This window comes from Sparassis crispa (assembly GCF_003851025.1).
Source record: "Sparassis crispa DNA, contig_000001F, whole genome shotgun sequence".
Taxonomy (NCBI): Eukaryota; Fungi; Basidiomycota; class Agaricomycetes; order Polyporales; family Sparassidaceae; genus Sparassis; species Sparassis crispa.
The window spans coordinates 2,726,904-2,754,823 of record NW_020939748.1 but is presented as its reverse complement, the minus strand read 5'-3'; the positions used below and the strand labels follow the sequence as shown (position 1 = coordinate 2,754,823).

Sequence of the window (27,920 nt, the reverse complement as noted above, 5' to 3'; positions counted from 1 at the left end):
CCACATGCAACTATACGATCTGCTCTAGCTCGCGCGCATATGCTAGGTCTGCTGTGATGAGCTTTTCTTTGGGTATCTCGAACTTCTCCTCGCCCTTCTTCTTGAACGTGATTATCCCTGTTGACAAGCTCACTTCCCAGCCCCGCTGCCCACAAAATAATCAGGAAACACGCCAAACGTACATTTCAATTCACGAACCTGTTGTGCGAAGGCGAACAACTCCGACTGACTTGGGAAAAAGAGAAGTGTTGCAGCATCCTTCAGCGGTAAGCTCTCATACGCCGCCTCTTCGCAACTCGCAATTTCATTCCTGTAAATGCCAGGCGTAAGTTGGATATATCCCGCCATCAGCGCCGCGAACCCAGCCCGCACCGGATAGTGCCCATCAGGCTGTCGACGAAAAATTTATATTCCTCCGCGGGCGCCTCCTCGCGCGCGTTCCACACCTTGCTGTAGCTGCCTTCCATGAGCCAGCGCTCGAGGTTCACCGGGTGGCGGATGTACGGGTTCTGCGTGAGCGAGTCCGCAGGGAGGGGCAGCGACTCGAGCGTTGTATGAAAGTCAGCAATGCGGTTCTGCGTGAGGAGACGGATGAGGTTCAGTCCGCGGATGGGGTACTCGCGGGGGGATGGAGGGAGCTGCGAGCTGTGCAGCGGGTACGTGATACCGCGTGCGGAGACCTGGTCAGGAATAGCTGAAGAGCGAGGGAATGGCACTGACCTGTAGTCATTGTAGAATGTTAGGAGCTGGGAGAAATAGCGGTCGAACGAGGGAATGTCCTTCGACCGTATGCTCCAAAATGCGCCAATCTCTAGAATATCACCTATTGGAAGAGCATATATGTCTGAGCGCGACGGACGAAACACTCTTGCGACGCACGAGCAACGACCAGGTCATCTAGATTGACATCTCCATGAGGGATGAGTAGTCCTGTTTCTACCAGACCAATCTGACGTGATTGTCAGCGAGACAATGGGCAGTAAAAGTCAGACGACGATACCTTGAGTTGCGCAAGCAGGATACCGCATTTCCTGAGATCGCAAGGGCGCGCATTGAACGATTGTTGGAGATCTTTGTAGAGTTGGGCGAGCTGTATGTTAGCCATCTTCACCTCGCACTCGTCAAAATTCACTGGTAGCGGGAAGGTGGAAAGTGAGGTACGAGCTGAGGCGTGTCTGACCGACGCGCGTCGACGCGTCACCCCCGTTCAGCCACATTGATCCTTCTCCTTACCTCCACCCACTGGACAAATGGAAACGATAGATATCAACCGTCTCAAGTCCGGCGAGGTCAACCTCGGCGTGCGTACTCGCTCGTTTATTCACCTCACGGAATGATATTAAAGCAATGTCTACCTGTAGACCTCGATCATGGCAGTCCAGTTCAAAGACGGTGTCATACTGGGCGCGGACAGTCGCACAACCACCGGAAGTTACATCGTGAGCACCCTCACTCGATATTTGGTTTTCCACGTCTGACACCGCTCAGGCGAATCGTGTTACGGACAAGCTAACACACGTCCACGACCGCGTCTACTGCTGTCGCTCAGGTTCGGCCGGGGACACGCAAGCCATCGCAGACATTGTGCACCACTGGCTGCAGCAGTACAAGTGCGTACCCATCTAGTCTTATTTCCTTGATTCCATGTTCACATTTACCGTCTGGATTGCATAGACAACAAATAGGCCAACCCCCAGTGCACACTGCGGCGAGCCTCTTCCAGAAACTCTGCTATGAGAATAAGGACGCGCTCACGGCTGGCATCATCGTCGCCGGCTGGGATAAGGAGGTAGGCCCGAGTGTGTATAATATTCCTGTGGGAGGAGGGCTTTTCCGCCAGCCGTGGGCGATTGGAGGTATAATTTCGCTCGGAACTTTTCTGTATTATTTATTTATTTGTATACAGGTTCTGGTTCGACCTATGTGTACGGATACTGCGATGCGACATATAAGGAGGATTGGTCGAAAGAAGAGACGATCGAGTTCGTGAAGAACAGTACGTGATTTTCCTTTTTGTACGATGGATGTTCGTTGACCGGATGTTGCAGCACTCTCGCTTGCGATGTCAAGAGATGGCTCTTCGGGAGGCGTGATTCGCATGGTCATTATTACGGAAGACGGCGTTGAGCGGCTGTTCGTGCCAGGCGACAAGCTGCCAAAGTGGTGGCAAGGCAAGGAGGTGTTGGGCCTGCCGCTGAAGACGAAGGACGTGTCGGCTCCTGCACCACAAGGTGTACCCATGGCGGTGGAGTAGAGCTCGTATCTTGTATGTTGTACCAATGGACGTCTTGCATCTGTTGCGACTGCGTGCGCTCCAGATTATACATTAGCATTGGTGGATATGGCAGCAGCCTCCGGGACAGTATAATTGTGCTTGTACGTTACTTTCATGCGCTTGATGCCCACCCACCACTGGTCTCAAGCAACTTCTCGTCCCACCCCCCACCCTCGAACATCCGCACTCTCCACAGCGCAATCGCAAGAGGTGCTACATCCGCCCTCAGCAACGTAGACTCGTCTGAGCACAGCAAAAACGCATGGCTACCCTTCTCATCGCCGGGAAGGAGATCTTCCTGCCCAGGCTTCTTTTCTGGCTCCTCGTTCGCGCTCCCTGAAGCTTGAGCACGCGCCTCTTCCATTCTATGCAATAATGCGTGCTGCTTGAAACGCGCAACGCGTTCGAGACGCAGCAGGTGAAGAAGGGACGTATGCAGAGCTGCACGCTGCGAGACATCTGGGCACAAGGTGATACCATTATACAACGGCACCCTTGACTGAGGGAGGAGTCTGGGCAGATCTTCGTCCTCTGCTATGAGAGCATCAAGCGGATCACTGCTTGTCGGATGCATGACGCAAAGCGGGAGAGAGCGGCTGCCTTTCGAGGATCCATCCACGAAGTCCGGTGTAGGCGCGGTCGACATGTTCGGTTTAGGCCTCTTCTTCGTGCTGGGATTTGTATTCACAGGAGGGACCACGAGGACTGCAACGGCATTGGCATACGGGACTGCGCCGGAAGACTTGACTCCCTTCCACTCGGCGCGAGTCAGTCGCCGGATAATCGGCACGTCCAGCGCACCCCTCTCCCCACGCTGCAGACTCAGTGAGAGTATATGCATCTCCTGCAGGACGCGAACGCGCAGCATGTGGGCGATCTGTTCTTGCAGATATTTGTGCACGGTCACATTTCTGCCCACCCGCTTGTGCACGCCTGCTAGGACCAGCGAGGGTTGAGCGGTGCTGAGTGGTGCATGAAAATAGGGCGCGCACCCTTTCCGACCATCATGGTGATGGCGTCCTTGAAGCAAGTTATGTGGTACCCATTCCCGACGCGCGGGCTTTTGAAATTGGGGTGCTCAAGGCCATCTGGGGCTAGAATTTCTGCCCGGTTCCCCCCAATGCGAGTAGGAGGCAGCAGTTTGGGAGCCAGCCGGATAAGAAAAGCTGCAGCATCCTGTAAGCCAGGCGTAATAGAACGGCTGGGCGGCCATGACACACACCTTTGGGTAAAACTCTTTTCGTTAACAGGCACTGTCGTATGGGAGTAGACAGCATCCGCACTTGACAGGGTCAGTGCGAGAACACGGTGAAGCAGAGTGGGACGCATACGGTAGGGATTGGCCCAGAGAGCACGCTCCTCGGTGGACATCGCGCGACGTGGTTCCCCACGTACGTACAGGACGGGCTGGTCGCCCTTATTCCGCGGCTGGGGGATCTTAACTACAGGGGGTAGGGCCTTATGTCGTTTGTGTCTTGCAATGGTCATGATCGGCTCCAGGGAGTCGAGGACGATGGACTGCGCGCGACCTTCTGGACTGAGAGAAGGAAGTTGGGGCAGTGAGTCGACATCGTGTCCTTGTTGCTTGCGCCGTGGTGGTGTATGGAGAGGTGCGGTGGAAGGAGGACGAGCGCGGGCGGTCTCGAGGTTGCGGAGGAGTCGTGGTATCAGACGAGGCATGCTCAGCCGCGGGACCATCCTCTCCGTCTTCCACCTCCCTCGGTTTGCTTGCACCCGTCCAGTCCCACCTCGCCAGCTCGTCTCTGCTACGTCTGCGTATCTTCTTGCTAGCTAGGAGCACCCGACCTGTTTCACTCCTCCAAGGCACAAGTACGATCACACACGCCTCTTGCGTATCTGCCCAATGTCTAGACACCGGTCTTCCTCTATCAGGCTCTGTATCTCTCCACCTCTTCGCCTGCCGAGCGGCCCAATACGCGTCGAGGTGTCCAATTGTGCTACTGCGCGAACCTTGTGAACACGCCGGACCGTGATGCCCATGACAAGTACTGCTAAAAGCTTCTGGAAGCGCTCGGGTTCTCATCTTGCCTCCACCATGGGCATAGAGATTGAATCATACGCTCCAGAGCCCATCACACTCGCCGTCATCGGCTGCGGGAACCGGGGCAGGGTGAGTTGCGCACCTACGACTACAGCCGTTGTGGGTTAATCCGCGTATCTCTGCAGGCATACACGAACTATGCGCTCCAGGAGCCCGCGAGATGCAAGATCGTCGCCATCGCCGAGCCGCGCCCCAAGACGCGCAAGCTAATGACGGATGCGCATCTCGTCGACCAGACGCTCGTCTTTCACTCGTACCAGGACCTGCTGCAGGCGTCTGCGGAGACGATCAAGACCGTTGGAAAGCGCCTTGCGGACGCAGTCATCGTCGCCGTGCAGGATCAGATGCACCTCGAGGTCGTGCTCGCGTTTGCGGAGCAAGGATACCATGTCTTGTGCGAGAAGCCCATGGCGACCTCTATCGAACATTGTATTAAGATTGAGGAGGCCGTGAAGAAGGCAGGCATCATCTTCGGCATGGGCCATGGTCAGTTGCCATCGTACTCTCACCCCCCGGAGGCTAACGCAGCTCAATGCTAGTTCTCCGCTACTCGCCGTACAATAAAGCCGTGACAGACGTTATCCGTTCCGGGACCCTTGGCGAACTGATAAATGTCGTTCATGTCGAGCCCATTGGATATTTCCACTTTGCCCACTCCTACGTGCGAGGGAACTGGGCGAGAGAAGAAGAGAGCTGCTTCGCGCTCATGACCAAGAGTTGCCAGTAAGTATCATCCCATTTTCATCCCAGGCTCTCCTCAGACGTGGTCCCGCAGCGATATCGACATTTTGTGCCATTGGCTCTCCCCAGGCACACCAACGCGTGTTTCATCATTCGGCTCCCTGCAGCACTTCCGCAAGGAGAGAAAGCCCAAAGAAGCTGGTGATGCAACTCGTTGTCTTGACTGTACCAATGAGAGCGATTGTCCATATAGCGCCAAGAAGAGTGGGTACACTTATGTTGATTCGTGTTCCACGTTTAAGTCTCAACGTTCACCTGCATCAGTATACCTCGACGCTGTCTCCAAAGGCAAGACCACTTGGCCAGTGAACGTCCTTGTAGATGGCATCCCAGATATCGAGAATATTACTGATGCACTGAGACATGGTCCGTACGGCCAATGTGTCTATGAAAGTGACAACAATGTTTGCGACAACCAGGTATGTCTTGTCCCTCGCACTGACCAACCTCCGCAGCATAATCACGCTTCCGCACCAGGTCGTGAACATGGAGTTCTCGACCGGCGCGACCGTCTCGTTCACCATGATCGCGCAGACTGAGAAGATCTGCGAGCGCCAGTCGCGCCTGGCGTTCTCGCACGGCGAGATCGTCGGCGACATGAACACATTCACCGTTTGCGACTTCCGCACGGGCAAGACAACGCTGCACACGCCCAAGAACGAGGGCGGCGGGCATGGCGGCGGGGACCTCGGCCTCATCCGCACGTTCATCGAGGCCGTGCTCACGGGCCGCCAGGAGCTACTCGGCACCGACGTAAGCGACGTGCTGAAGAGTCACCTGACGGTGTTCGCGGCAGAGCAAAGTCGGAGGGATAGTGCAGTGGTTGACTGTGCGCAGTTCGAGCGGGAGGCGAAGGCTAGGGTCCTTGGGTGATGATGCTACCTAAGCTTGAAATTGTAAGTGCTGGAGTATAAAAGTGTAATGTTAGTGCAACAGGGTACCGTTTGTCATAGAAACAGACTCTTCTGCACGGATTACATGCCGGACTTACCAGTTCAGTATGTTTGTTCGCGGTCTTAGAGCAGAGCGTGGCATGGAGCACGTATGATACGGCAACAGTACTTCGGACAGTCAGGACGTGTGGTACAACGATGCAATAGCTGGATAACGAACAACTGCGACGATGGGACAGGCAAATAGAGGGAATAAAGATCGAGAAATGCAGCGAGTGCGGGTATGATATCGTGGACAGTCTAGAACGGGTTCTCATCCTCGTCCATCTTGCTGACTTTGGGTGATGCCTTGCGCTCGTCAGCTGAATCCTCCGAGTCAGATCCCGACGCCTCCTTCTGTGCGAACAGCGACTGCATAGGCTTTGCACCCCTGGACAGCAAAGCGTCAATGGTGGCCGAGACCGCCAGGAAGAAATCAGACAGACTTCGTGAAATGCTTCTTCTTTGCAGCATTCAGCTTCTGGCTACACGGTGTCATCAAGTTGTCCGTCGGCGACACATATGCTGGGTTGCTTGAGAATAATGAGTGCAAATTTAAATGGGGCGCCACACGTGCGGTTACTCACTGTCCCTTGGCCATCTTCTTCGCCAGCAACGCCTTCGCGCCCATTCCAGGCGCTTGACTTGCTAGCCCCTTCGCGGTGTTTCCAAGGGGCGCCTGTGGTACGACGAGGTGCGCTGCCTGGGAAGGGTTGTGCAGTGGCTGAATGGGAGTCTGGATGGGAGAGTCGTTGGGGGTCGTAGTGGTAGACATGATGAGCACAGAGCGGCAAAAAATCACAATGCAAGTGTGGAAAACAGTTTGCGGAGAGACCCTCGAGAGCAGTAAGTGGTGGTTAGAAGAAGACCTGGAGGTGTCGCGCACCTTCGCAACGAACTCTCAAGTCACGTCCTTGTTCGAAAATGAACGATCACGTGATTATCCATGCTTATCACCTGATCGCGTTGGGAGGTCCAGTTACGTAAACGCCCTGCTTTCCTCCCACCGTCGAGTCCTTGCTAGCTCAGACCAAATTATTGGTCTTAATATTGCCACTCTTCTCATTCAAAGGGTCCAACATATCATTTACACCACGTTCCTCCGATTTCTGGTAATCAACACCATGCAAAACAATATGTCTTTCAGATTTCCTAACACCTTTCACGATGGGATGTCTCTGCAAGAAGCTGTAGCTCCGAAATTTTGAAACTCCTTGCAGCAATACAAAGGTTCACGGATTTGCCGGACATCATCGAACAAAGAAGGTGTGCAGACCACGCAGATTATACTTTCACCGCGAACTTTCCCCGCTTTCAGGATTGCGCCCGTGGAGCAGGCTATATTCGTGTACTCAGCTGTACCCTGAGAGTGCTACGCCGACAACCACTACTACGAGCCGGGGGCTGCAGGCGCGGACCGGACCAGCAGACAGGATTTGGAGCTCCGTGCGTTCATTTTGCTCTGCATTTTATGTTGTGTCCTCTGACCGTGTCCATTCCAGACTGCGCAGAGATGTCAAGTCTGCATATTTATGTTCCTGTTCCTCTCCGGTGATGACCTCGCACGCGGGTCATTGCGACATTGGAAAGCCATGACTCAGGCTCGGACAGACGCTATCCAGCTATGGCCACTTTGCTACCGGCGAGATCAGCGCTTGATACAAATGGTCTGTACAGGTACGTGCGCCTTAACGTGTGATTCAGCGGACTGGATAGTTATGTGGGCGCCCCGTCCTAGTTCACATGGATCACATCTTCGCAAACGCAATTGGCAACCACTGTGGGACCGGCGTTCAGCTTGAGATGCACAGCCTTTTCAGTGCGGCTCAGGGCTGGTGCCAGTAGATCTCGCGGTAAGTCGCCGACAGTTGCATTGTACCTTCTCGCGGTATCCAGGATCCGGAGACACTTGCGTGGTAAGTCCGTTGCGCGAGCATGGTCCCACAAACCTTCACGCGTAACTCCGAACGAGATCGTTCCGGCCGTCGCGGCCAAACTCTACCGTATCATGCCGCGAAGAGAGGCTCTGACCAACGCTTGGAATCGCGCTTCGAAGCTGGCGACCATGAAGTCTCGACAGTCTCCTTTATCTAGGGCCCTGGAGATAAAGCCCATAGTGATCCACACTGACGCTTTCGGAGTGTCTCTTGTGCGGCCATGTACGATTGCCAATTTTCGCCGCTAGAACGCATGATAGACCCACTCTGGATGGGAAGGACGACACTGTGGGCGTCAGTCTCAAACTGAGGAGATTTCAGTGGCTGCATGTTTTGTCATCTCATGCGCTTTGACTGTCTATCTCTGTGACATACGCGTCTTGCGTCTTCCTGGGTGATACTTGCTTCATCACGTTCTCAAGCTCTTGTCGCCTTAGTGGCACTACGGAGATATGATGTGCTGCGCATCGGACCATGGCAACACAACTTATCGCAGGTTGAGATACAGTGAGTGTGTTCACATTCCTACCGTTGGCAGCCTGCTCGAGGTTGCTTGCTACGCGTCCCCGCCGGACCGGAATTACTGGGTGAGTGATCCTTTCTCTGCGGGCATTCGTTCCCCAGCCTCTCGAATCGGACCACAAAATACCGCTGGTTTGGCTCGACTCGAGAGACGCTCGGTCTGATTTGGCTAGGCGTGTTTCCGCTTTGCACCCCGATCTCGCAGGAGATCGTCCTACACTGGCTGCATTTCGGCGGCACTACTCTCCGAGAGTTCGTAATGACGACTGGCGCCCCGTGCTGCATCTCTGACGTCTAGACCAATGGCGTTTTGTAGTTGCATCCGCGTCTGTTGTTGCGTGTAGCCTTATCAGAGCTGATCTTTTCCAAGGATGAGCGCCCGTTCGGGAACTTTTACCAGGCTGTCGAATATCTGCTCTTGCCGCTGCTGGAACGTGCAGATGGATACCGTCACCAATCTAAGCGGCGTGTGGACTGTGGAAGGATTTTTAAGTTGTCGGCATCTGACGGGTACGGCGAACCGCTTGTTGCAAAGAGGCGTGGCATTGGGTGGGTACGGAAAGTGCTGGGTTACGCAAAGCGTACCATTGTCTGGGGCGGGGATGGCTGAAGAAGCGTTGGGTTATATCGATTGGAGCAAGGGGAAGGCGACGGACTCTAGACTCGGATGCTATGAGAGGTAATTGATATGTATTTAGATGGTAGGAAGGAGTATCGAGATTTGGACGTTCGCTGGGCGGTGCATGCTCGGAGGAAGAGAGAGTATAATTGAGGAGGGTCAGCGGACCATGGGGGTTAACGTTGGACGTACTTTGAGACGTAAATGCGTCAGCAGGAGAAGGAGTTGCTTTGAGAAATGAGCCAGGGACCGGGAGAGCTTCAAGCGGAATCTGCTGGAGCAACATCATGGCGGCGCGTGGCCACCGGATCTGAGCTGGCGGTTGAGCAGAAAAACATGCCCGCGAGTTTAAAAGCCTAAACTCGCGCATGTCCCAGCCCACTTTTCCCCCTTCCTCCTCGTCGTCTTCCCCGTCCTCGACGCCCGTCCCATCGTCCTCGTGTACACTGCAGTGCCCCGCGGAGACGATACGGAGAAACGGTGCGGATCATCATCCGTGGCACACTTTGGGGTCTTCGCTTGCAGCCACGCCCCCTCGTAATCCATCCCTAATTTTCATAATCTCTTTCGCCAGTTCCATATATTTTCTCTTCGCCCTAATTCCTCCCCCCCTTCCCCGCCATGCCCTCCGACATCCTCAGGAAGAGAAAGATTGCCGTTCTTGGTTCTCGCTCAGTCGGTCCGTTGCCCTCTACGTCATTTTATAACCCCTGGCTCACTGTGTCCTAAAATTCAGGGAAGTCGTCGCTCGTTATCCAGTTCATCGAAAGCCACTTTGTCGAGTCCTACTACCCCACCATCGAGACAACGCACACCAAGAGCATTAATTACAGAGGCGTCGAGTATGACTGTGACATCATCGACACTGCTGGCCAGGTATGCCTGCGTTGTTTATTTTTCAACGTCGGTGACACTGTTTTCCAGGACGAGTACACCATCCTAAATCCGAAGCACGCTATTGGTATCCATGGCTATGTGCTGGTATACTCGGTGGCGTCGCGCAAGTCTTTCAACATGGTGAACCTCGTCTACGACAAGATTGTCGACTTCTGCGGGTTGAACACAATTCCATGTGTCATTGTCGGGGCAAAGACGGATCTGCCGAAGGCGTCAAGGTACGTACCGGATCAGCTTGTACTTCAACGCTCCTTGAGCCGTGTGTTGCTGTTCTCGACTTGTTCGTTCCCGCCAGCCGATCTCATGTGCTATGTAGACAGGTGGAGGAGTCTGAGGGCCAAAGGCTGGCTGACGAACATCATGCCGCATTTGTCGAGACTAGCGCGAAGAACAATCAGAACGTTGGTCAGTTGTTTCTCTGATTCAGTCAGTTATTTAATGGCTCACGAATGACCTGTCATAGCGGAAGTATTTCAACTCTGTCTAGGAGAGATCGAGAGACAATCGCCAAATCACCACGACGAGCCTCCCGCCAGCAAGTGCATCATCATGTAATGGATGCTTAGACTTTTTTTCCTCCTCTTCTCCCGTGGCATCTTGCATTGGCTCCTAGAACATTCACACCCCCTTGTGTCATCCAGCCCCACCCATTGCATTGATACATCGTTCCCCATCATCCGCTCGGCCTTTTGCATCTGCTGTTGTCCCATGTCTGACTGCCATAGTGTCGTCGTTTTTGCTCTACTGGGTCGCGAGTTCTATTCTTGTAAACTGGACTGTTTACACCGTCTATTTCTACTACCGTGTACTGCTTGTATGATATGTCCGTATCGGTTTCTTTCCCGGGAGACTTAATTGCATAAAGCGCTTTATTATCTCTCTTCCACCCATTGGTTCGAACACGTTGGAAAAAAGATGAATTGAATGCAGGCAACGACGTTGCAATGAGCACATGAATGAGGTATGGTTCTCACATATGACCTCTAATACACGAGTATACGACACAATCTTTTATGCAGAAAGCTCACGCAGTGCCGTCCCCGAGGAACCGAGCTTTGACCTGCCTGCCGTTCAGGCCCACCACCTTGATCACCTGTGGGTCGTCGGGCACGAGATCAATGGCCTGATCACTCCACTGCGCCGCTTCTCCATCGACGTCGAGCACGATTCCCTTGACGGGTTTCCGGGTCGAGAGCTCTACAGATTCGCCGTCAGACCCGCGGGTGATCTTGAACCCGAGATCCTCGACGGCCGGGAAATTAATGAACTTGAACGGCTCGGGCCTGAGAGCAAGAAGTGCGGTGAGCATGACGAGCGCGGGTGACGATCACTGCCGCGACGTACCAGTTGGAGTACCGCCCGAGAACGACGCCGTTCTCGTCAATTAGCCGCGCGGAGACGATGATCGCCTTGGGGATCTCGCTCTTCTTCGTGCGCTTGGGCTGGCCCGGCAGCTCGCCCTTGTAGAGCTCCGTGCTCGCATTCGCAGCAAGCACGACAGGCTTGTCGAAGTGGTACCTCCACTCCGAGTGCAGGTCGAACGCAGAAACGGAGAGCGTCACCTTCGTGTCCGACAACGTGCTGTTGGTACCCCAGATCTCAAGCACGGTCTCGATGGTGAAGAAGGCCGCAGTGAGGTCATCAGCAAATGTCGTTTCATCCTTGCGAGTCATGCCGACCGTGAATGGACGAAGCTCGCGCTTAATGGTGAAGTAGCCCGGCTTCGGGCGCAAGAAGTAGTCGACTATGGCCCACGAGGTCACAGGCCAGCAGTCATTGATCTGTTCACTAGGTCAATGTGGGAGAATAAAGGGATCTTGTTTTCGCATACCTGCCACACGAGGGCACCGGCGGTGTATTCTTTGCCCTTGCCTTGCCAGTTACGTCTCCAGAGACGGTATGCAGAAGCAAGGGTCTCGGCCTGCATGATCTGGGTGTAGTACACATAACTGCGACTCCCAGTGAGAAGACACACGTATCACTTGACGTGCACCCTCACCTCTCGACGTCGAAGGCATGCTTGAAGTTCTCCACGAGGTATAGCTGACGAGCGTATATGCGATCAGCGCTTCGATCGATGAAAGATTTGCAGAACCTTACCTCGAGTCGGCGTTCGAAGCCATCAGCCTTGTTGTGATTGTTCATGATCCTGTACAGAAGATTGGGATACTTACGGAATTAATCATGGACGTGTATACCTTGACTGGGGATACCGCTCAGACTTATTTTCACCGATCCAGTAATCCACAGTACGGATGTCAGGATAAGCTTCCCTGCGCCAACAGTCAGTCGGGTACAGACAAAGGGTACAGTACCCACATTCCAAATTCAGAAACGAAACGGCCGGACAAGATATCCCAGTTATGCCACGGTTCCTGTGAGCCATGCCACACGTTCCCTGTCGATACACTCAGAAAATTATTTTTCACACCCTGCACATTGCCAGCTCACATTGATGGAGATCACCGTAGTGCCGGTCAGTGGTGACCTTCCCAAACCCACTGTATGGCGAGCTGCGGTGATAGTGAATATCACTCAGCTTCTCCACGACAGAGGGGAGAAGGCGCTCATAGATGTAACGAGCAGGGAAAGTTGAATGGCGGAAATCGGACTTCTCGTCATTGTAGTCCAGATCGAGCTTGCACGACTCAGCGAGCTGATAATCTAGTACGCCGTTGTGCCTCAGTTAGCGGTTCTATAAGTTGACCACGCTGCGACTAACCTTCGTTGTTTCCGGCTGGAAAGAATACAGTCAGCTGACGTCCAGCAAATGCCGCAGAAGACCTGAGAACGTACCGAAGATTACGACTGACGGATGATGTCTGAGCCTCTTGACATTTTGCTCGACTTCCAATTGGACAGACTTCGTGAACGAACCGTACGCGGGATACTAAAATGTTCCGCATCAGCTAGAGAACAAAGCACAATGACCAATCTGAGACGTGACGTACTTGACCGCATCCGAACATAAAGTCCTGCCATACTAGGATGCCCAATTCTACGTAAGGTAGTGTGAGACAGCGAAATGATGGGCTGATCTGAGGATCGATAATTACCATCACAAATGTCATAGAAGACATCAGCCTCATAGATTCCTCCTCCCCACACACGGACCATGTTCTGATTGCCGTCAATCAGCAACTGCAACCATGCGCGGTACCTCTCTGGGGTCATCCTTGTGTGGGGAAACAATTGACTACAGTGCAAAGCCGGGGTCCGGGGAAAATACGCACGTAGTGAGGAACGAATCGGCAGGAATCCAGTTAGAACCTGATTAGAGGCATGTGTCAACGGAACGAAAATCAGCTTGACAGCTCGCCGGAAGCACACCTCCGCAAAATATCCTGATGTTGTTGATCTCGAAGAGGAATGTGCGGCCTTCCTGGCCAATCAACTCATCCTGGACTACACGCGCACGGCGGAATGCGATTTTCTGGATTTTCTTGTCCAGCACATTACCGCTCTACAATGAATATATACAAAGCGTGAGTACCCTGATACCCAAACATGGTGCGACACACGTATGCACCTGATCGGCCACCTGGATCTCGACGGTGTACTGCGGCTGCTTGCCATAACCAACAGGATACCATAATTCAAATGCGCCCGCTGACAACTTAAACTGCGCCTTGGCAGTGGAATGGTTGATCTTGACATCCGTTTGGCCAACCACGAGGGAGTCACCTGCACCCTTGAGGCTAACAGAGGCAATACTGTGATCTGCATTCGACAGCGAGAAGTTGACCTCGACGTTCGCGGAAAGGTCTTCCGCAACCCTGGTGCGAACATCGACGTCTGTGATGCGCGCCTGGTACGTCTCGAATTTGATGGGCTTCCATGGACCAACGGTCATGAGTACTGGGCCTGTGAAAAGTGTCAGGGAAAGTCAAGCTTTGCGTCACGGGATGACATACCCCAGTCCCATCCGTAGCTGTCCAAGCGATCGTCAATTACGCGTCAGCTGAGATATATGCAAGCACGTACTTGTATTGAGCCTTGCGGACGTGGAGACGACTTGAGTCGCCATTCCACAGGTTCAATTTAGTGTGCTGTTTCTCGACCTCCCGACCCTGGAACAATTATGATACAGTGTTATCCAGTGAAATGCGACGCATTGAAAATTCATACCTTACGGAATGCACTGGCAAAGTTGATAACAAGGTCGTTGTCCCCCAATCTAAGGTATTGCTTGACATTCACGCGGTGAGCGATGAACTGATTTTCAGTCCTAATATACGTTCAATATTCATCCCGATCAGCATAGAGGACTACTCGCTCTAAGATTTTGTGCCCGTTCTGTGCGCGAAGAATATCAGTAGCGGGTTGAAAGCCACGAAGCTGGCGCATCGTACGAGCTCGACCACTGCGAATGTATCAAGACCGTCGAATACGAGGTCCGCGTTAGGCGCAGACACTTCGGCTTGGCTGGCACTAAACGTGGCCCTGAAAGCCCAAGGGACCTCGCCGACCCCTGCAATAGGATCTAAGATATCACATCCACACTCATCAACCGTGACACTTACATTGCACATCCCATTCATGCAACCCGACGAACTGTTCCAGGAACACAAACATATCAGTCATATCATCGGCAGGACGATCGTACGGATAGCGACAAACACACGTACCGGGTCTGGGATCTTCTTGTACTTGAGAAGCTCGACATGCACGGTCGTTGGGAACTCATGCACAGCAAGCCACTCACCGTTCTTGACGACGTCGCCGCCGCCGATCTGGGTAAACGTCCAACCCTGGTCGATGGCCCTGGAGGTAGACATAGTTGTATCTATCGGTGAGTGAGCAAAGCAAATCGATGAGTGAAACGGACCGTGGCCTTTAAAATGTGTGGAGGATGGAGGTCAGCGTCGGTCAGCTGTGGTACTTGCACAGAGCGCGGAATGCCCGATATTTCCCCGAACTTCACCCTCTTCGGGAATACTTAGGAATACTTGCGCTCAGGCAGTCGAATTCGCGAAGTTGTTGTAGCTATATTGTGATCGTCCTCCCCACCTCAGCAAGGTCACTATTGGTCTGCCTTCGGGAGACTATTAATTGCAGTCGTTGGTCGAGGCTATCATCGAATGCGTGTTCTCAAATCCAGTTCGAATCTCTCACCATTGATTTTCCATTTATCTTCTATCATGGAGTGACTTCAGGGAGCCCCGACAAAATTCTATAGCTGCTGCAAGTGGTGTCATGGAACCACCCGAGAATACCCGCAGAATGAAAGAGAAATCTAGTATTACAACAAAAGAGTATACTCTACACTAACGAATGATAGATGTATCATGAAACTTACAAGATCATATCAAGTACCGGAAACCGTTCACTGTCCCCTCTCGCTCCTCCTTCTTCTCCATCTCCTTGTTCAGATGCTTAAGATGTAGTTTGAACATGTAGCACATAATAATACCCAACCCGTTCGTCGAGATACAAATGGCGTACGAGTAGCGATATGTCATGCCCCAATTGGCCGGCCAGGTGTATCTGCAGGAAAGGTGCTCAGCGCTCGATGTACACACAGATCGTACGAGAAGCTTACGATCCAGCTATATTTCCCAACTGAGAGAAGGCATTTATGAACGCGAGCGAGACGGCACGCTTGGACGGGGGTCGCGGAATGGAGCTACTCATCCATGCGAGGAAAGTGATGAATCCGGAGTACGATTGCGCCATGAGGAACAAAGAGACGTATCGCGCAGCCTTATCCATCGTCGACACCGCGATCACAAACCCAACGATGCCGAAGAAGAGAGGGATGATGATGTGGTAGAACCGTTCCTGAGTGGCATCCGAATGTCTGGCGGACCAGAACCGCATCGTCAGCACTTCACTCTGCGCAACAGGCGACGGACTTACCTAGTCACCGCAAACGCGACCAGCGTCGCGAACACCCAGGGAGGCGCACAGAGCAGCAGCGACACGAGCGTACTATACCCCATAGTCGCACTCAGCGTCGGGAAAAAGGCATTGAACGACAGCGAGAGTACAATGCTCGTCAGTGCTACCGCAAGCCACCACACCTTCCAGTCGCTGAACGCCAACGCTAGCCCGTGTAAAGCGCCGCCCGTCTCTGTCTGCTCCTCGTCGCCGATGCCTACGTCCTCTTCCATACGCTTCAGTGCAAGGCGCTCTTCAATAGGGCTTAACCATCTCCGCGAAGTGGATGGGAAGTCGGGTAGGATGAAAAAGGAGCAGACAGCGACGAAAACGGTGATGGCGCCTTCGATGTAGAACAACCACCTGTATTTGAAATCCTATATTTTGGGCGATGCATTGTAACCATCATTGGAAGCCTGCATACCGCCAAGCAGCATGTCCCCGTTTACCCTCCATATTGTCCAAAATACCAGAGGCGATTAGCGATCCGAACGCGTTACTGATGAGACTACCGCAAGAAAGGAGCGCAGTACGCAGGCCGAGCTCGGATCGTTTATACCACTTGGAAAGAATGAAGAGAGCTCCTGGGAAGAATGCCGCTTCGACGAATCCCAGGAAGAATCGAGTCAAAAGGGCACCAGCGAAACTTGGAAAAGAGAAATGTGAGAAACTGGATGGAGAGTTGCTCAACAAACACATACCCTGTGGTCACGCCTAGCCGATAGCATTCAGCACAGATCCATAATGTGTCAAAGTAACCGACATACCCGTCAAGCAAGTTATGGTCCCCCAGAGGATCATGCAAATCGGGAGGTATATGGAGGGCTTCCCAATATAATTCAGGAACATGTTTCTGGCGAACGGTTGTCAGCGACGCAGGGACTACTAATTCTAAAAGCCGACTTACGATGGTACTTGCATGAGAATGTATCCGACATAAGTGATACTCAGTAGTGTGTCGAACTGCTGGTCTGTGAGCTTCAAGTCTTGCTCAAAGCCACGCAATCTCGCAGCACTGAAAACAGTATTTTAGATGTGTACGTATGCCAACCCAACTACAAGGACTTACGCCGCATTATTACGATCGATCTTCAGACGTAAATTTCAGTACAGAAGAGATATAAGGACAGAGAGACGGCTTACATAATTCAAGATGTAGATTATAATAAGCATAGAAACACGTAAGTCGAGCTTGAGAAGAAGCTTCCTCTCAAGCTTCTTCCGGGCTTCGTGGCCACCGAACTCTTGGTCGGTGTCACTATGAGCGGTTTCTAGATGCCGCGCAGGGTCATCTGACCTTTTGAGGTCAGTGATAGAAGTAGGAGACATGACCGAAGCGGGTCGTGTGTACTTCGTCTATGCAGAGAGAGCAAGAGAAGAACTCGTCTATGAGTAAGGTTCAGTGAAAATTCTCCGAAGGTGGGTACAAGTTACTTTATACCTCAGCGGAGAAAAACATAAGCCTGGGCTGGAGAGCCTACATGCACTCTGGAGGGCAAGCAGAGGAGGCCCATGCACACACATCGGATGTTGGGCATGTAATGGTTACGATTCTGAAAGGATTGGCAGGATGGTCGTGAGGCAACACCGGAGCTCGGGACGAAGGTGAAATATAGGGTCATTGGGGAAGGTGAAAGGTTCTGGTCAAGGGGTGGAATGCGGTCTGGTGAGGAGAGCCAAGTCGCGATCGTTGCACAGTGGTCGCGATCGCGCCTTGCGCGTGACGGCGACACGGATGTCCGGTCCGCATCTCCGCTCGACGATCTCGCGCGTTCCGATCGTCGGCAACCTATCCACCAGAGTGCGGAGAAGCAGCGAGCGGGGCAGGTACACACGGAGCGAGCCATCACGAATAGGCTCCCCGCATCGTCTGTAAGCATCTGTCATCTCCGACTCGGTCAGAGAGCACAATATTAATCCGATATGTTCTTCCAATTCTCCGTCCTACCGCGCACAGAGACTCCAGATGGCGGCTTCAGCAGTTCTTCTTCTACCCGTTACTCCTCCAACGTACCATCGCATCGTCTCCCAGACCCTCAGCATTCCATCGGATCCGCAGATCCCTATCCCGGTCGGCCTGCTAGCATGTCAGAGTGCGTGAAACGTGTCCAGTGGTCCCTGCCGCATATAACTGACCGAACAACTCACTCTTCCAGGAGACCCCCTCCTGCGTGAACTTCCGACCACCGTGATCAGCTGTACGCTCTCCCAATCACCCGCCATCCCATCCAATGGCAGGAAGAGCAAGAAGGGGAAGGCTTCGCCAGTTCCCTCCCAGCCCCTCCTCGAGGTCGTCCTCCACGATACTATTATCTTCCCAGAAGGCGGTGGCCAGCCGTCGGACATCGGGATCCTCACCAGTCCCGACGGCGAGGAGTGGAATGTAATCGAGGCGAAACGTCACGGTGGGCATGCCGTGCACTATATTCGCGCACACGACCAGGATGGGCAAGGTGCAATTCGTGCGTTCCTTCCCGGAGCCAAGGTAGGAGTAGCGCTGGGCGAGGAGGGGTTCAAGCGACGACTGGACCATGTGAGTCTCGCAATGGATACGGCTTTTATCCGCGACGCGAGGCTGAGACTTACCGTGTAGATGAGCATGCACACGTCGCAGCATCTGCTCTCCGCCCTATTGGAGAGACGGCTTAATCTCCCTACGCTCTCGTGGTCCCTCACTGCCTTTCCTACCCCATCATATGTGGAAATCCCGCGGAGTATGTCCGCTGAAGAGATTGCTTCGATCCAGGACGAAGCCAATCGGCTCGCATTCGAGGGTCGCTCAGTTCACATAGAGGTAGAAGAACTAAATCCGGAGAAAGTGCCAGAGGTCGCAAAGTTACAGAGCGGACGAAACGTAGGAAAGGCGCTGCCTGCGGATTACACTGGTGGGGTGAAAAGGACGGTAATCATTGACGGGGTCGACCGCAATCCGTGAGTGTACCTACGCTCACCAATTCGCGAACTGGCTGCTGATGCTCGTGTCGTATGCAGATGTTGCGGTACACACTTGCCGACCTTGCACAATCTCCAACTCTTCCTGCTTCCCCACACTGACGCGTTGTCGCGGTCCAGCACAACTTCTGCTCGCCTGTACTTTCTCGCAGGACCTCGGCTCATCACCCACCTGGTGTCTACGCACGCTCTGCTGACAAGCACATCGGCGACGCTCAGCTGCGGCGCGCCGCAAGTGCCCGAGCGGGTGGAGCAGGTCGTGGAGGAGCGGAAGCGGGCTGTGAAGCGGGTGGAGGACGTCGAGACGGAGCTCGCTGACGCAATTGCAAAGGAGTTGGTCAACCAATCTCTGATCAAGGACGACCGAGAGATCCTACTACACCGACACCGCACGGACGACTCTTCGAATGCGCTTGGGCTCCTGTCTGCTATCTCAACGGCCTTTGTGAACGAGATCACTTCTACACCAGACTCACCGCCATTCCTTGTGGTCCTTGCCTCATCTCCCTCTTCACAGACGACCTCCAGCACAAGCGTAGTGCTCATCTTTGGGTCGGACGATAAGCGAGTCAAAGAAGTGGGCGAGGGATTGAAAGCCAAGCTCGACATGAGGGGTGGTGGTAAGGGAACACGCTGGAGCGGAAAGTTTACTGGAGTCTGGAGGGAGGGGCGGGAGGGGGCATCAGTCGCAGAGGTGCTCAACGCTTAAACATACCTAGAGGAATGGCATAGAATAGAACAGACTGTAGTGTACAAAAGTGAATATGTTTGCAATGCGATACAGTAATAACAAACCAATGGGAGTACGTGAATAAAATGCCATATGTCTTCCGATTGTGAAGGTACTCTACTTGGATTCCTCTGCAGCATTGTCGTCTTCAGGTGCTGACAAGTACGTCTCGTCGTCGTAAACGCCTGCGTCTATGGGAACCTGTAAGAAGAGGAGCCACGAAGGCAAAGCAGGAACGCACCATCTACCAGCAAATTCTCCTCGGGAGTGACAAACAATTCGCCTTCCGAAAGGCTCTCCGAGCCATCCCCGTCACTCAGGCCCAAGTTTTCCATGCTCTCATCCGCATCCTCATACTCACCTTCGTCGTCCCACACACCCCCGCCGAACTCCGACACAGCGTCCACCTCCAGGTCCATCTCGTCGACGTCGAACTCTGCGTCCATGTCGGTAAAACCGTCGATATCGAGGAAACCGTCCTCCTCCTCCTCCTCCTCGTCATCCTCGCCCGGAACGTAGTCGCCGTCGGAGGATTCATAATCAGAGTCTGAGATAGGTCTGACGTTCAGGAACGTGTGCCGGCACGCGGGGCAAGTGCCGTGCTGGTCAAAGTGTCAATGATGAACAACATGCGAAGATCGACAACGGCATACCCTTCCTCTTATCCACTCGATCAGGCTGTGCAAACGCGTTCAGATGAGTGTGTACGGTTAAGGAGAAACACTCACTCTTCTCGGCAGAATACATGTCCGCATACGTCGAGTTTCGTGACGCCACCCAGAGGGATCGGTTCAGGGGTCAAGCCAACGAGCTCGTTCTCTCTATCTTCCGGCTTGTCGTAGATGGCTTTGAATGAAATGAGACAGATGGGACATGAGTCGTCCAGCGGGATCTGACTCTTGGTGAGGGTGGGGAGCTTCGAGATCGCCAGGCCAATGCGCTCCTGAGTGGTGAGAAAGATATCGGTGGGGTCGTCCATGACAAAAGAAAGAAACTAAGGGATAGAAAAGAAACAAGAAAATGTTACCGAGACTGGCGGGGCATCCAGCAAGCACTGCGGCTGGCGAGCGCGGGAAGTTGGAAAGGCGCGGTCGGTGCGCGTAAACAACGTTCGCGTCGGTCACGTGGTGCACGCGTCTGCAATCTGGCAGTAGCCGATCATCATCTTCCCACTTTTCCACTTTACCGTAAGCGGAGCGCCAAGGTTGTGGCTGATCTTGTGGCTGAGCTTTGGACCTCGCAGCGACGCGGCCCCACCGGCTCGTCGTCGTCCACATCTCTCGCCCTGTGACCGCGTACCATGCCCGAGATAAGTTTAGTACTGGTAGTGCCTGATCCCCACAACGCCGCGAAATGTCACACGGATGGAAGCACACTGCGTTCTCCTTTTTTTCCGGGTCGGTCCGCCGAGTACAAGTTGGACGCGGATTTGGGTTCCTCCTTCGTCGACCTCCCCTCAGAAAATTCCTCTCTGAAGCTCGATGTCGTCCGATACCAAGTCCCCCTCCGTCGAGAAGGTTGAGGACCTCGAATCCGTCAAGGTCGCCCAAGATGATCCAGACGCCGAGTTCGGGGGCACCGAACAGAGGAAGAAGATGGAGAAGTGGTTGCTCTTGAAATTGGACCTCCGCATGTCCATCCTGGTCATCATTTACATTCTGAACTACGTGAGATCTATCCTTTATTTAATGTCGACGTTGAAGCTAACATGCGAGCACTGTAGATCGATCGCAATAACGCAGGGTGTGCATTGTTCTTTTTCTACCAAGCGCGTCATGGATTTAACTCTTCGCTCTCAAAGAGCTGCGCGGCTTCGAGGCTTTGAGACTGACCTGCATCTCAAGGGTCAGGACTTCGCGACATTACTGTCGATCCTCTATGTCGGTTACATCATCATGCAGGTACCTTCGTAAGTGTCTTCTGTTTTCACCTTGATGTCTTTGTCTCACGTGCATTGGCACAGCAACATGATTATGAATTATGTTGGAAAACCGTCGCTTCATATACCAATATGCATGGCAATTTGGGGAATGATGTCCATATTGACAGGTCAGTGGTTGGACAATTATGGCACGGCTGTTAGCTGAATTACCTTGTAGGGATCACGAAGAAGTGAGGGCATCTTCATGATAATTTTGACCGTCGCTGATTTACAGAAACGCCACGCCAGCTTCGTCGGGGCGCTTCTGACGCGTTTCTTCCTGGGCTTCATCGAAGCCGCATTTTTCCCCGGCGCGCTGTTCCTTCTCAGTAAATGGTACAGGCGCAGTGAACTGGGCTCTCGCACTGCCCTCCTGTATTGCGGAAATATCATCAGCAACGCCTTCGGCTCCCTTATGGCCTCCGGTATCCTCGACGGCATGCAAGGCAAGCTCGGGCGTGCCGCCTGGCGCTGGCTCTTCTATATTGAGGGCTCCCTGACGATCTTCTTCGCGCTCTTGGCGATTTTTATTCTCCCCGACTTCCCCGCGACGACGCGCGGGCGGTGGCTCAGCCCGCTGGAGCGCCGCCTCGCGATGCGGCGCATGGAGGAGGACGCAGGCGTCGGCGACGAGTCAGAGACCGAGGCGGGCGGGCAGATGCATGGACTGTGGCTCGCCGTCACGGACTGGCGAGTTTGGTGGCTCGCGTTCATGATGACGAGCCAGGTCGTCGCGCTCAGTTTCAACGCGTACTTCCCGACTCTCAGCGCGACGATGGGCTTCGGCAGGACCGTGACGCTGCTGCTGTGCGCCCCGCCATTTGTGCTCACCGCCATTCTGGCGTACATCGTCTCTCGGTGCGCTATTTAATATTTTGGGATGTTTGGGTAGCTGTTCATGGTTTGCTTGCCAGGCACTCTGACAAGACCGGTGAACGTTTCTACCATATGAGCATCCCGTACTTCTTCGGTCTCATCGGCTTCGTAATCGCGATCAGCACTATGAACACGGCCGCCCGATACGTTTCCCTCTTCTTGATGGCCCAGTCATATGCAGGTACGTGCCAGAGCGTTGGAGCACGGTGATAATATTCTGACCAGCATGCAGGCTTTGTCGTGCTGTACACCTGGGTCAGCAACTCCTTCCCTCGTCCTCCATCCAAGCGTGCCGTAGCGGTAGCGCTCGTGAACGCGTTCTCGCAGCTCGGCAACGTTGCTGGCTCGTACGTCCCCTTCCACGCGCGGGAATAATTCTTACGCTGACTTCTACGGGCAGATACGTGTGGCCGAGTAACTGGGGCCCCACCTATCGTTACTCCTACGCCATCTGCATCTCGACCTGTTGTACCGCCATCATTATGGGGTACATCTTCAAACTACACCTCACAGAGTTGAACAAGCAGCTGGAGAGGGAGGAAGAAGAGCAAGGCAAAGAAAGGGGCTTCCGCTACTTGGTATGATGCAGTGCGCTAGTGACCAACCTGGACGTCTACCGACCGGCAGTATATGTGACGATTCTTATGAAAGATCAGATCGAATGTAAAACTGCGGCTCCGTTTGCGGTATCTGTATATAGGCGATGATTGAATGAATTGAATCTGACCGCGTTATTCGAACTCAGTGGCTTCGACTCTATGAGATCGTACAGGAAAAAAATACCATTAATAAATAGTGTCGCTGCATAGAGTACATCTCAACAAGTCTACCGACTTGCACATTCAGGAAATGCATGATCTCCCTTCGAACACACTTCCCGTGGACCCGCGAAGCATTGACGGTCCACAGAGAAGGCATCACTTACAATGAGTATTTCTTGCAGAGGGCCCTTGGAAGATGTCGAAAGCCAGAGAATCCGATTAAAGGGTCGCAGAAAACTGTAAAACATCCTCTATCCAACCCAGAGTGATGCGACGGACAAAGAGCGGCGAAGGCACAAAAAAGTCTACCGGAGTCCAAGAGACCGTCGGTGAAACCTGGAAAGTCCTCAGCGTCCGGAAGTACGTAGTCCCGTGGCGAATATATTTTCTTAACGGTCGTCAAGAGCGTCTTACTGTGCTTTGTATTCCACGGCCATCAAGCGCAGACATTGCATGTAGCATGCATTAAGTGACGTTGTCGGCTGTTCGATGAAGGTACCTCTCGCGAGTGGTAGATGTGTCGTGTAGAACAGTGGCGCAGGTGGACTGATATCACGTACGATGAGGTTCAGGTGGGCCCATCGGTGTGTCACCCGTCAGGTCAAGTGCAAGATCCGGAGTCCCATGACAAACGGAATGGTTGTGTAGAGGTCAAACTTGTGTGCTCCGTCCTCACCTGAGAGTTTACAAGCAGAAGAAGCGATAGGAACCGAGCGAAGCGAGCTGGCATGAGTAGTGTTATCTCAGCTTAAGGTGCAGCAGCGTGTATCTTGTCAGAGCTGTATATATCAGCAGAAGCTCTCAGGGACGATCGCACGTTTGATGAGGCGGTATGATTGGGAGGAGTCTTAATACACGTGTAGAGGATCGATAGGAGTTATGCGGGGTGATTGCATCGAAGGCGAGGAAGAGTCGAGGAGAACACACACGGAATCCGGGTCTGCAGAAAGGATAGCCGAAACGAGAGGGAGTAGCAGGTGTATCAGCTGGTACGATGAGAACGATAGCTGAGGAGATAGGGGACGGACGAGGCAGCAACGTTCGCTGACGAGGGCTTGGAGAAAGCATAAGAGATGGACGTCGAAAGCGTCGAGGACGATGGGGACGCCGGCACACATGACGAGCGCTGGAGACACGCGCGAAGGCGAGCTCCGCTTGCCGGCGTCGAGTCGACCCACTTTTGTGCTGCTCGACCTCGTCCCGGATATCCTGCAAGCCTGTCTGCCTCTCCTCTCTCCCTCACAGTCTGTGGGCAGCCGCCCCCCGCAGATGAATTCTCTCACTTACATCTCTCGCCAATTCGATGTCTTGGCTTCTCCGCGAACACCGCCCTCGACGCCCATAGCAGAGACCGCCGCTCTTCTCTCCTCGAACAGCGACAACACTCAGGATGTCTACCTCCAGCGGGTCAGAACATGGTCGACCATGTCCTTTCGGATCCCAATCCCCAGCTCGTCCACAGGCAGGTGGTCGATCAGACGTTCACTCTCGTCGCCAGCCGAGGTCAACCCTCTGCCACCATCTGCCGGTCAGTCTCCTTCGCACCCATCTCGACGCCCGTCTCGTCCCCCATCTCGCAGGCAGTCCGTTGCCTCACCCGAGAGACCCATCCAGCAGAACAGCAGCAGTGCGCATAGCATCCTCAGACGCGTCTTCTTCGTCCGCATTATCCTCCTGCTATGGGATGCTATCTGTGCCGGCTGGCGGTCGCTGACCCGCCAGGGTGTCGTGCAGAGCACGAATGAGATTGCTGTCGTGGACGCCACTGACGACGAGGAGAAGGACACTGAAGACGAGGCAAGGGACGAGAAGTCGGTCGTCGTAAACCTCACCTTTCCGCCTGCAAATCCTCCACCACTGTCACCTCCCCCGTCAAAGCCCGCAGTTCCACCATTGCTGTCTGTTCCATTCCCCTCACCACCCCCGACCCCATCTGTAAGCCCACCACCGATACCTGCAGCTTCCATTACCGTGCACCGCCTTCCGGAACAATTATCCTATGAAGACACGACGCTCCTTGCGCCCCCCCTTGCGTCGGCCATCTCACCGTCCACATCCCAAGGCACTCACAGCAATACCCCTTCTCGTTCTTCCACCCCTCCAACCGTCGCCACACACAAGACGACGCCCTTCCACTGGCCAAAGACGCTCGTACTGGACCTCGATGAAACGCTCATTCATTCCACTTCGCGGCCAATATATGCCAGTTCTACCGGCGGCTCAGGCCTCCTTGGGCTGGGTGGTATATTCGGGCGGAGGAACAAGGGCGCAGGGCACATGGTGGAGGTTGTGCTCGGTGGCCGAAGTACGCTCTACCATGTGTACAAGCGCCCTTTTGTCGACTACTTTCTCAGAAAGGTTGGTTCTGCGCAATGTGAACAATCCGGCGGTGGTAACATTCGCATTTCGTCCCGCAGGTCTCGGGGTGGTACACGCTCGTTATATTTACGGCATCCATGCAAGAGTATGCCGATCCTGTCATTGACTGGCTAGATGCGGGTCGTGGAATGTTCGGCCGCCGATTTTTCAGGGAGGTGTGTGCAAGTGCTTGTCTCTTCGGGTCCTAAATCTGAATCTGCCTGTGGCACCGCTAGTCCTGTACACTGCTCCCGAATGGATCGTATACCAAGGACCTGTCCATTATAGAACAAGACCTCTCACGAGTCTGTCTAATCGACAACTCACCCACATGCTACAGTGTGAACGAGGGTGCGTGCGTCGCTGCCCGGCTGCTCGATTTTAGTGCTGATGTGGGCTTCCGCGGGTAGCCAACGGTATTCCAATAGAGGGATGGACGCATGATGCGCACGATGAGGCGCTTCTTGACCTGCTGCCTGTCCTTGACTCCCTTCGCTTCACCAGCGATGTCCGGCGCATACTGGGCATCCGCGGCTTTTCCTGACGCGCCTCCCGCCTCCCGTCTTTCAGGATGCGCGCCGCCAGCAAGTCACCAGCTGCCCGCCGGTCGAGCGGGTTCGGATACGGACACGGCCGGGGCCAGGGTGGCTGCATGCATATACTCTCGCATTCTACTTGGGTCTTTGGACATTACTGCCGTATAAAGTCTCCTGCCACTTATATCGCCTACCACTTATCCGTATCAGTAATTTACTCTCGTCGCCATCTGCGTTGGCCAACCAATTGCGTTGACGACTGCAGTGTACCGCGCATGCATTGCAATTGAGCATGCCGCTTCGTTGCGACGGCCTGTTCTCGGTGTACATGTATTCTTGTATGTACGTACATATCGCAGCGAGCGGCGAATATCGTTCTGCCTTTCATCACGTTCCGTGTCGACTTTCTTTCAAAGCTTCAGAGACTGGAGTGGCATTCCGGCAGTACTATCATCATCCTTCCGCCGGAGCTCAATGCAATCTCGGAGTCGTCTCTGCTGACTCGCGGTGGCAATTGCAAGGAGTCAGAGACATTTATTATCGGGCAATCGATGTACTCTGCCGCAATTCCGCATACGAGGCATCTCTGGATCTTGCATCGTCGAATACACTGTCCACGAACTTCATGACGTATGGCGCAGCAGTTGTCCTCCGTGAACGTCACCATCCTCGGGAGCGCCTCCGCACAGCCGTCGTCTACCCGGAACCACTCTGCCCTCGCCCTGCGGCTGAACGGAGATGTCTGGCTGTTCGACTGCGGTGAGGCTACTCAACACCAGATCCAGAAGAGCTCAGTGAAGATGGGCCGCATTCAGAAAATCTTCATCACGCATACACACGGTGCGTCTCCCAGACAGGTGTTTCTGCGCAATGCCTGACCTTACATTGCAGGAGACCACATATTCGGTCTTTTGCCTCTCCTCGCAAGCCGTCTGAACGGCGCGGGGGGCACAGCAGATGGTGTAGAGGATCCTCGGGCTAATGTGAACACGGACGAGCATCTCCCGGTGAGTGTCCGACACGGTTTTCCGAAACCCCTCCGACGCTCAACGATCTTCCAGTAGCCCCTGGAGATCTACGGCCCTCTTGGCACACGCGCATATGTCCGCAACGGCCTCACGTACACGCACACGCTCCTCGGAGCACCTTACGTCGTGCACGAGCTGCGCTTCCCGTCTGATCCTCCTTCGAGCGATCACACCTCCATGGCGCCGTACATGTCTGAGCTCAGCGGGCAGAATTTCTCACAAGTCGACGGCGTGTGGCCTGAAATTTACATGGACGCACAAGTAACTGTCTCCGCCGCGCCGATCTTGCACTCCGTGCCCTGCGTAGGGTATGTCGTGACAGAGCTGCCTGTGCCCGGGAAGATGGATCCGAAAAAGTACATACCTGAGCTCAAGCGCACGAAGACGCCAATGTCGGTTATGAGCCGCCTGCAGCAAGGGGAGAGCGTTCAGCTCTCCGACGGTACCGTGTTGCACGGGCCTCCACGACGGCCTGGTCGCAAGCTGGTCATCCTCGGCGACACCTACGATCCGTCACCTATCGCGGACTTAGCTCTCAATACAGACCTTTTGATTCACGAGGCAACCAATGCGCATCTGCCAGGAATTGATTCTAACACAAAGGAAGGAGATACGTACGAGAGCGTTGAAGCACGCGCCAAGTCCCGAGGGCACTCTACGCCGCAGATGGCAGGGGCATTTGCGACACGTATACATGCGAAGAAGCTGGCACTCAACCATTTCTCGGCACGATACCCGGGGAATGACGACGTAGATGGGGGTGCGAGAAAAGTGATGGAGGCCATTGGCAAACTAGCCGAAAGTGAATTCCAGGGAGAAGTGGTTCGCTGCAGAGACCTGATGACCTTCGACGTAGAGCCACGAAGATAATAAAAAGGCAGAGTCCACATAAA

General features: G+C 53.9%; 12 protein-coding genes across 12 annotated transcripts; 7 read left to right on the top strand and 5 right to left on the bottom strand.

Annotated features, from left to right (window-relative positions):
* Nucleotides 1-10: 10 nt before the first annotated feature.
* Nucleotides 11-1,105, bottom strand: SCP_0209760 (26S proteasome regulatory subunit rpn12; the record flags this gene model as incomplete). Its single annotated transcript, XM_027754887.1, has 5 exons — nt 11-145; nt 199-310; nt 373-823; nt 880-949; nt 1,001-1,105. The coding sequence occupies 5 exons, from the start codon at nt 1,103-1,105 to the stop codon at nt 11-13; spliced, it is 873 nt and encodes a 290-aa protein (XP_027610688.1).
* A 145-nt stretch (nt 1,106-1,250) lies between these two features.
* Nucleotides 1,251-2,254, top strand: SCP_0209750 (Proteasome subunit beta type-1; the record flags this gene model as incomplete). The annotated part of the gene is made up of 6 exons (XM_027754886.1): nt 1,251-1,301; nt 1,362-1,439; nt 1,489-1,610; nt 1,675-1,856; nt 1,907-1,996; nt 2,049-2,254. 6 exons carry the CDS (start codon nt 1,251-1,253, stop codon nt 2,252-2,254), a joined length of 729 nt encoding a protein of 242 aa, XP_027610687.1.
* A 133-nt stretch (nt 2,255-2,387) lies between these two features.
* Nucleotides 2,388-3,973, bottom strand: SCP_0209740 (hypothetical protein; the record flags this gene model as incomplete). Its single annotated transcript, XM_027754885.1, has 4 exons — nt 2,388-3,211; nt 3,268-3,441; nt 3,498-3,557; nt 3,607-3,973. The coding sequence occupies 4 exons, from the start codon at nt 3,971-3,973 to the stop codon at nt 2,388-2,390; spliced, it is 1,425 nt and encodes a 474-aa protein (XP_027610686.1).
* A 358-nt stretch (nt 3,974-4,331) lies between these two features.
* Nucleotides 4,332-5,951, top strand: SCP_0209730 (NAD(P)-binding protein; the record flags this gene model as incomplete). The annotated part of the gene is made up of 6 exons (XM_027754884.1): nt 4,332-4,406; nt 4,463-4,823; nt 4,877-5,060; nt 5,113-5,282; nt 5,343-5,497; nt 5,556-5,951. 6 exons carry the CDS (start codon nt 4,332-4,334, stop codon nt 5,949-5,951), a joined length of 1,341 nt encoding a protein of 446 aa, XP_027610685.1.
* A 320-nt stretch (nt 5,952-6,271) lies between these two features.
* SCP_0209720 (hypothetical protein) lies at nt 6,272-6,785 on the bottom strand (the record flags this gene model as incomplete). Its single annotated transcript, XM_027754883.1, has 3 exons — nt 6,272-6,401; nt 6,457-6,543; nt 6,598-6,785. 3 exons carry the CDS (start codon nt 6,783-6,785, stop codon nt 6,272-6,274), a joined length of 405 nt encoding a protein of 134 aa, XP_027610684.1.
* A 2,924-nt stretch (nt 6,786-9,709) lies between these two features.
* SCP_0209710 (GTP-binding protein) lies at nt 9,710-10,540 on the top strand (the record flags this gene model as incomplete). The annotated part of the gene is made up of 5 exons (XM_027754882.1): nt 9,710-9,767; nt 9,825-9,964; nt 10,013-10,203; nt 10,302-10,390; nt 10,449-10,540. 5 exons carry the CDS (start codon nt 9,710-9,712, stop codon nt 10,538-10,540), a joined length of 570 nt encoding a protein of 189 aa, XP_027610683.1.
* Nucleotides 10,541-11,009: 469 nt separating this feature from the next.
* On the bottom strand, nt 11,010-17,194 carry SCP_0209700 (Beta-mannosidase B; the record flags this gene model as incomplete). The annotated part of the gene is made up of 32 exons (XM_027754881.1): nt 11,010-11,268; nt 11,330-11,766; nt 11,817-11,934; nt 11,985-12,028; nt 12,086-12,134; nt 12,184-12,258; nt 12,305-12,383; nt 12,437-12,649; nt 12,708-12,722; nt 12,782-12,875; nt 12,937-12,983; nt 13,042-13,160; nt 13,219-13,255; nt 13,316-13,448; nt 13,515-13,849; nt 13,900-13,916; nt 13,970-14,055; nt 14,114-14,213; nt 14,262-14,281; nt 14,338-14,456; nt 14,509-14,539; nt 14,614-14,749; nt 14,814-14,819; nt 15,302-15,472; nt 15,528-15,785; nt 15,845-16,228; nt 16,290-16,511; nt 16,567-16,579; nt 16,633-16,718; nt 16,773-16,880; nt 16,935-16,954; nt 17,009-17,194. 32 exons carry the CDS (start codon nt 17,192-17,194, stop codon nt 11,010-11,012), a joined length of 4,017 nt encoding a protein of 1,338 aa, XP_027610682.1.
* A 327-nt stretch (nt 17,195-17,521) lies between these two features.
* SCP_0209690 (Putative alanyl-tRNA editing protein) lies at nt 17,522-19,526 on the top strand (the record flags this gene model as incomplete). The annotated part of the gene is made up of 5 exons (XM_027754880.1): nt 17,522-17,737; nt 17,823-17,958; nt 18,022-18,398; nt 18,459-18,796; nt 18,857-19,526. 5 exons carry the CDS (start codon nt 17,522-17,524, stop codon nt 19,524-19,526), a joined length of 1,737 nt encoding a protein of 578 aa, XP_027610681.1.
* Nucleotides 19,527-19,664: 138 nt separating this feature from the next.
* Nucleotides 19,665-20,526, bottom strand: SCP_0209680 (hypothetical protein; the record flags this gene model as incomplete). Its single annotated transcript, XM_027754879.1, has 4 exons — nt 19,665-19,738; nt 19,789-20,149; nt 20,201-20,225; nt 20,276-20,526. 4 exons carry the CDS (start codon nt 20,524-20,526, stop codon nt 19,665-19,667), a joined length of 711 nt encoding a protein of 236 aa, XP_027610680.1.
* Nucleotides 20,527-21,028: 502 nt separating this feature from the next.
* Nucleotides 21,029-22,928, top strand: SCP_0209670 (hypothetical protein; the record flags this gene model as incomplete). The annotated part of the gene is made up of 9 exons (XM_027754878.1): nt 21,029-21,214; nt 21,271-21,290; nt 21,349-21,456; nt 21,511-21,596; nt 21,647-21,659; nt 21,718-22,326; nt 22,383-22,525; nt 22,577-22,691; nt 22,745-22,928. The coding sequence occupies 9 exons, from the start codon at nt 21,029-21,031 to the stop codon at nt 22,926-22,928; spliced, it is 1,464 nt and encodes a 487-aa protein (XP_027610679.1).
* A 1,275-nt stretch (nt 22,929-24,203) lies between these two features.
* On the top strand, nt 24,204-26,007 carry SCP_0209660 (NIF-domain-containing protein; the record flags this gene model as incomplete). The annotated part of the gene is made up of 4 exons (XM_027754877.1): nt 24,204-25,463; nt 25,523-25,639; nt 25,700-25,814; nt 25,874-26,007. The coding sequence occupies 4 exons, from the start codon at nt 24,204-24,206 to the stop codon at nt 26,005-26,007; spliced, it is 1,626 nt and encodes a 541-aa protein (XP_027610678.1).
* Nucleotides 26,008-26,631: 624 nt separating this feature from the next.
* Nucleotides 26,632-27,897, top strand: SCP_0209650 (Metallo-hydrolase/oxidoreductase; the record flags this gene model as incomplete). Its single annotated transcript, XM_027754876.1, has 3 exons — nt 26,632-26,839; nt 26,891-27,006; nt 27,064-27,897. 3 exons carry the CDS (start codon nt 26,632-26,634, stop codon nt 27,895-27,897), a joined length of 1,158 nt encoding a protein of 385 aa, XP_027610677.1.
* Nucleotides 27,898-27,920: the final 23 nt, after the last annotated feature.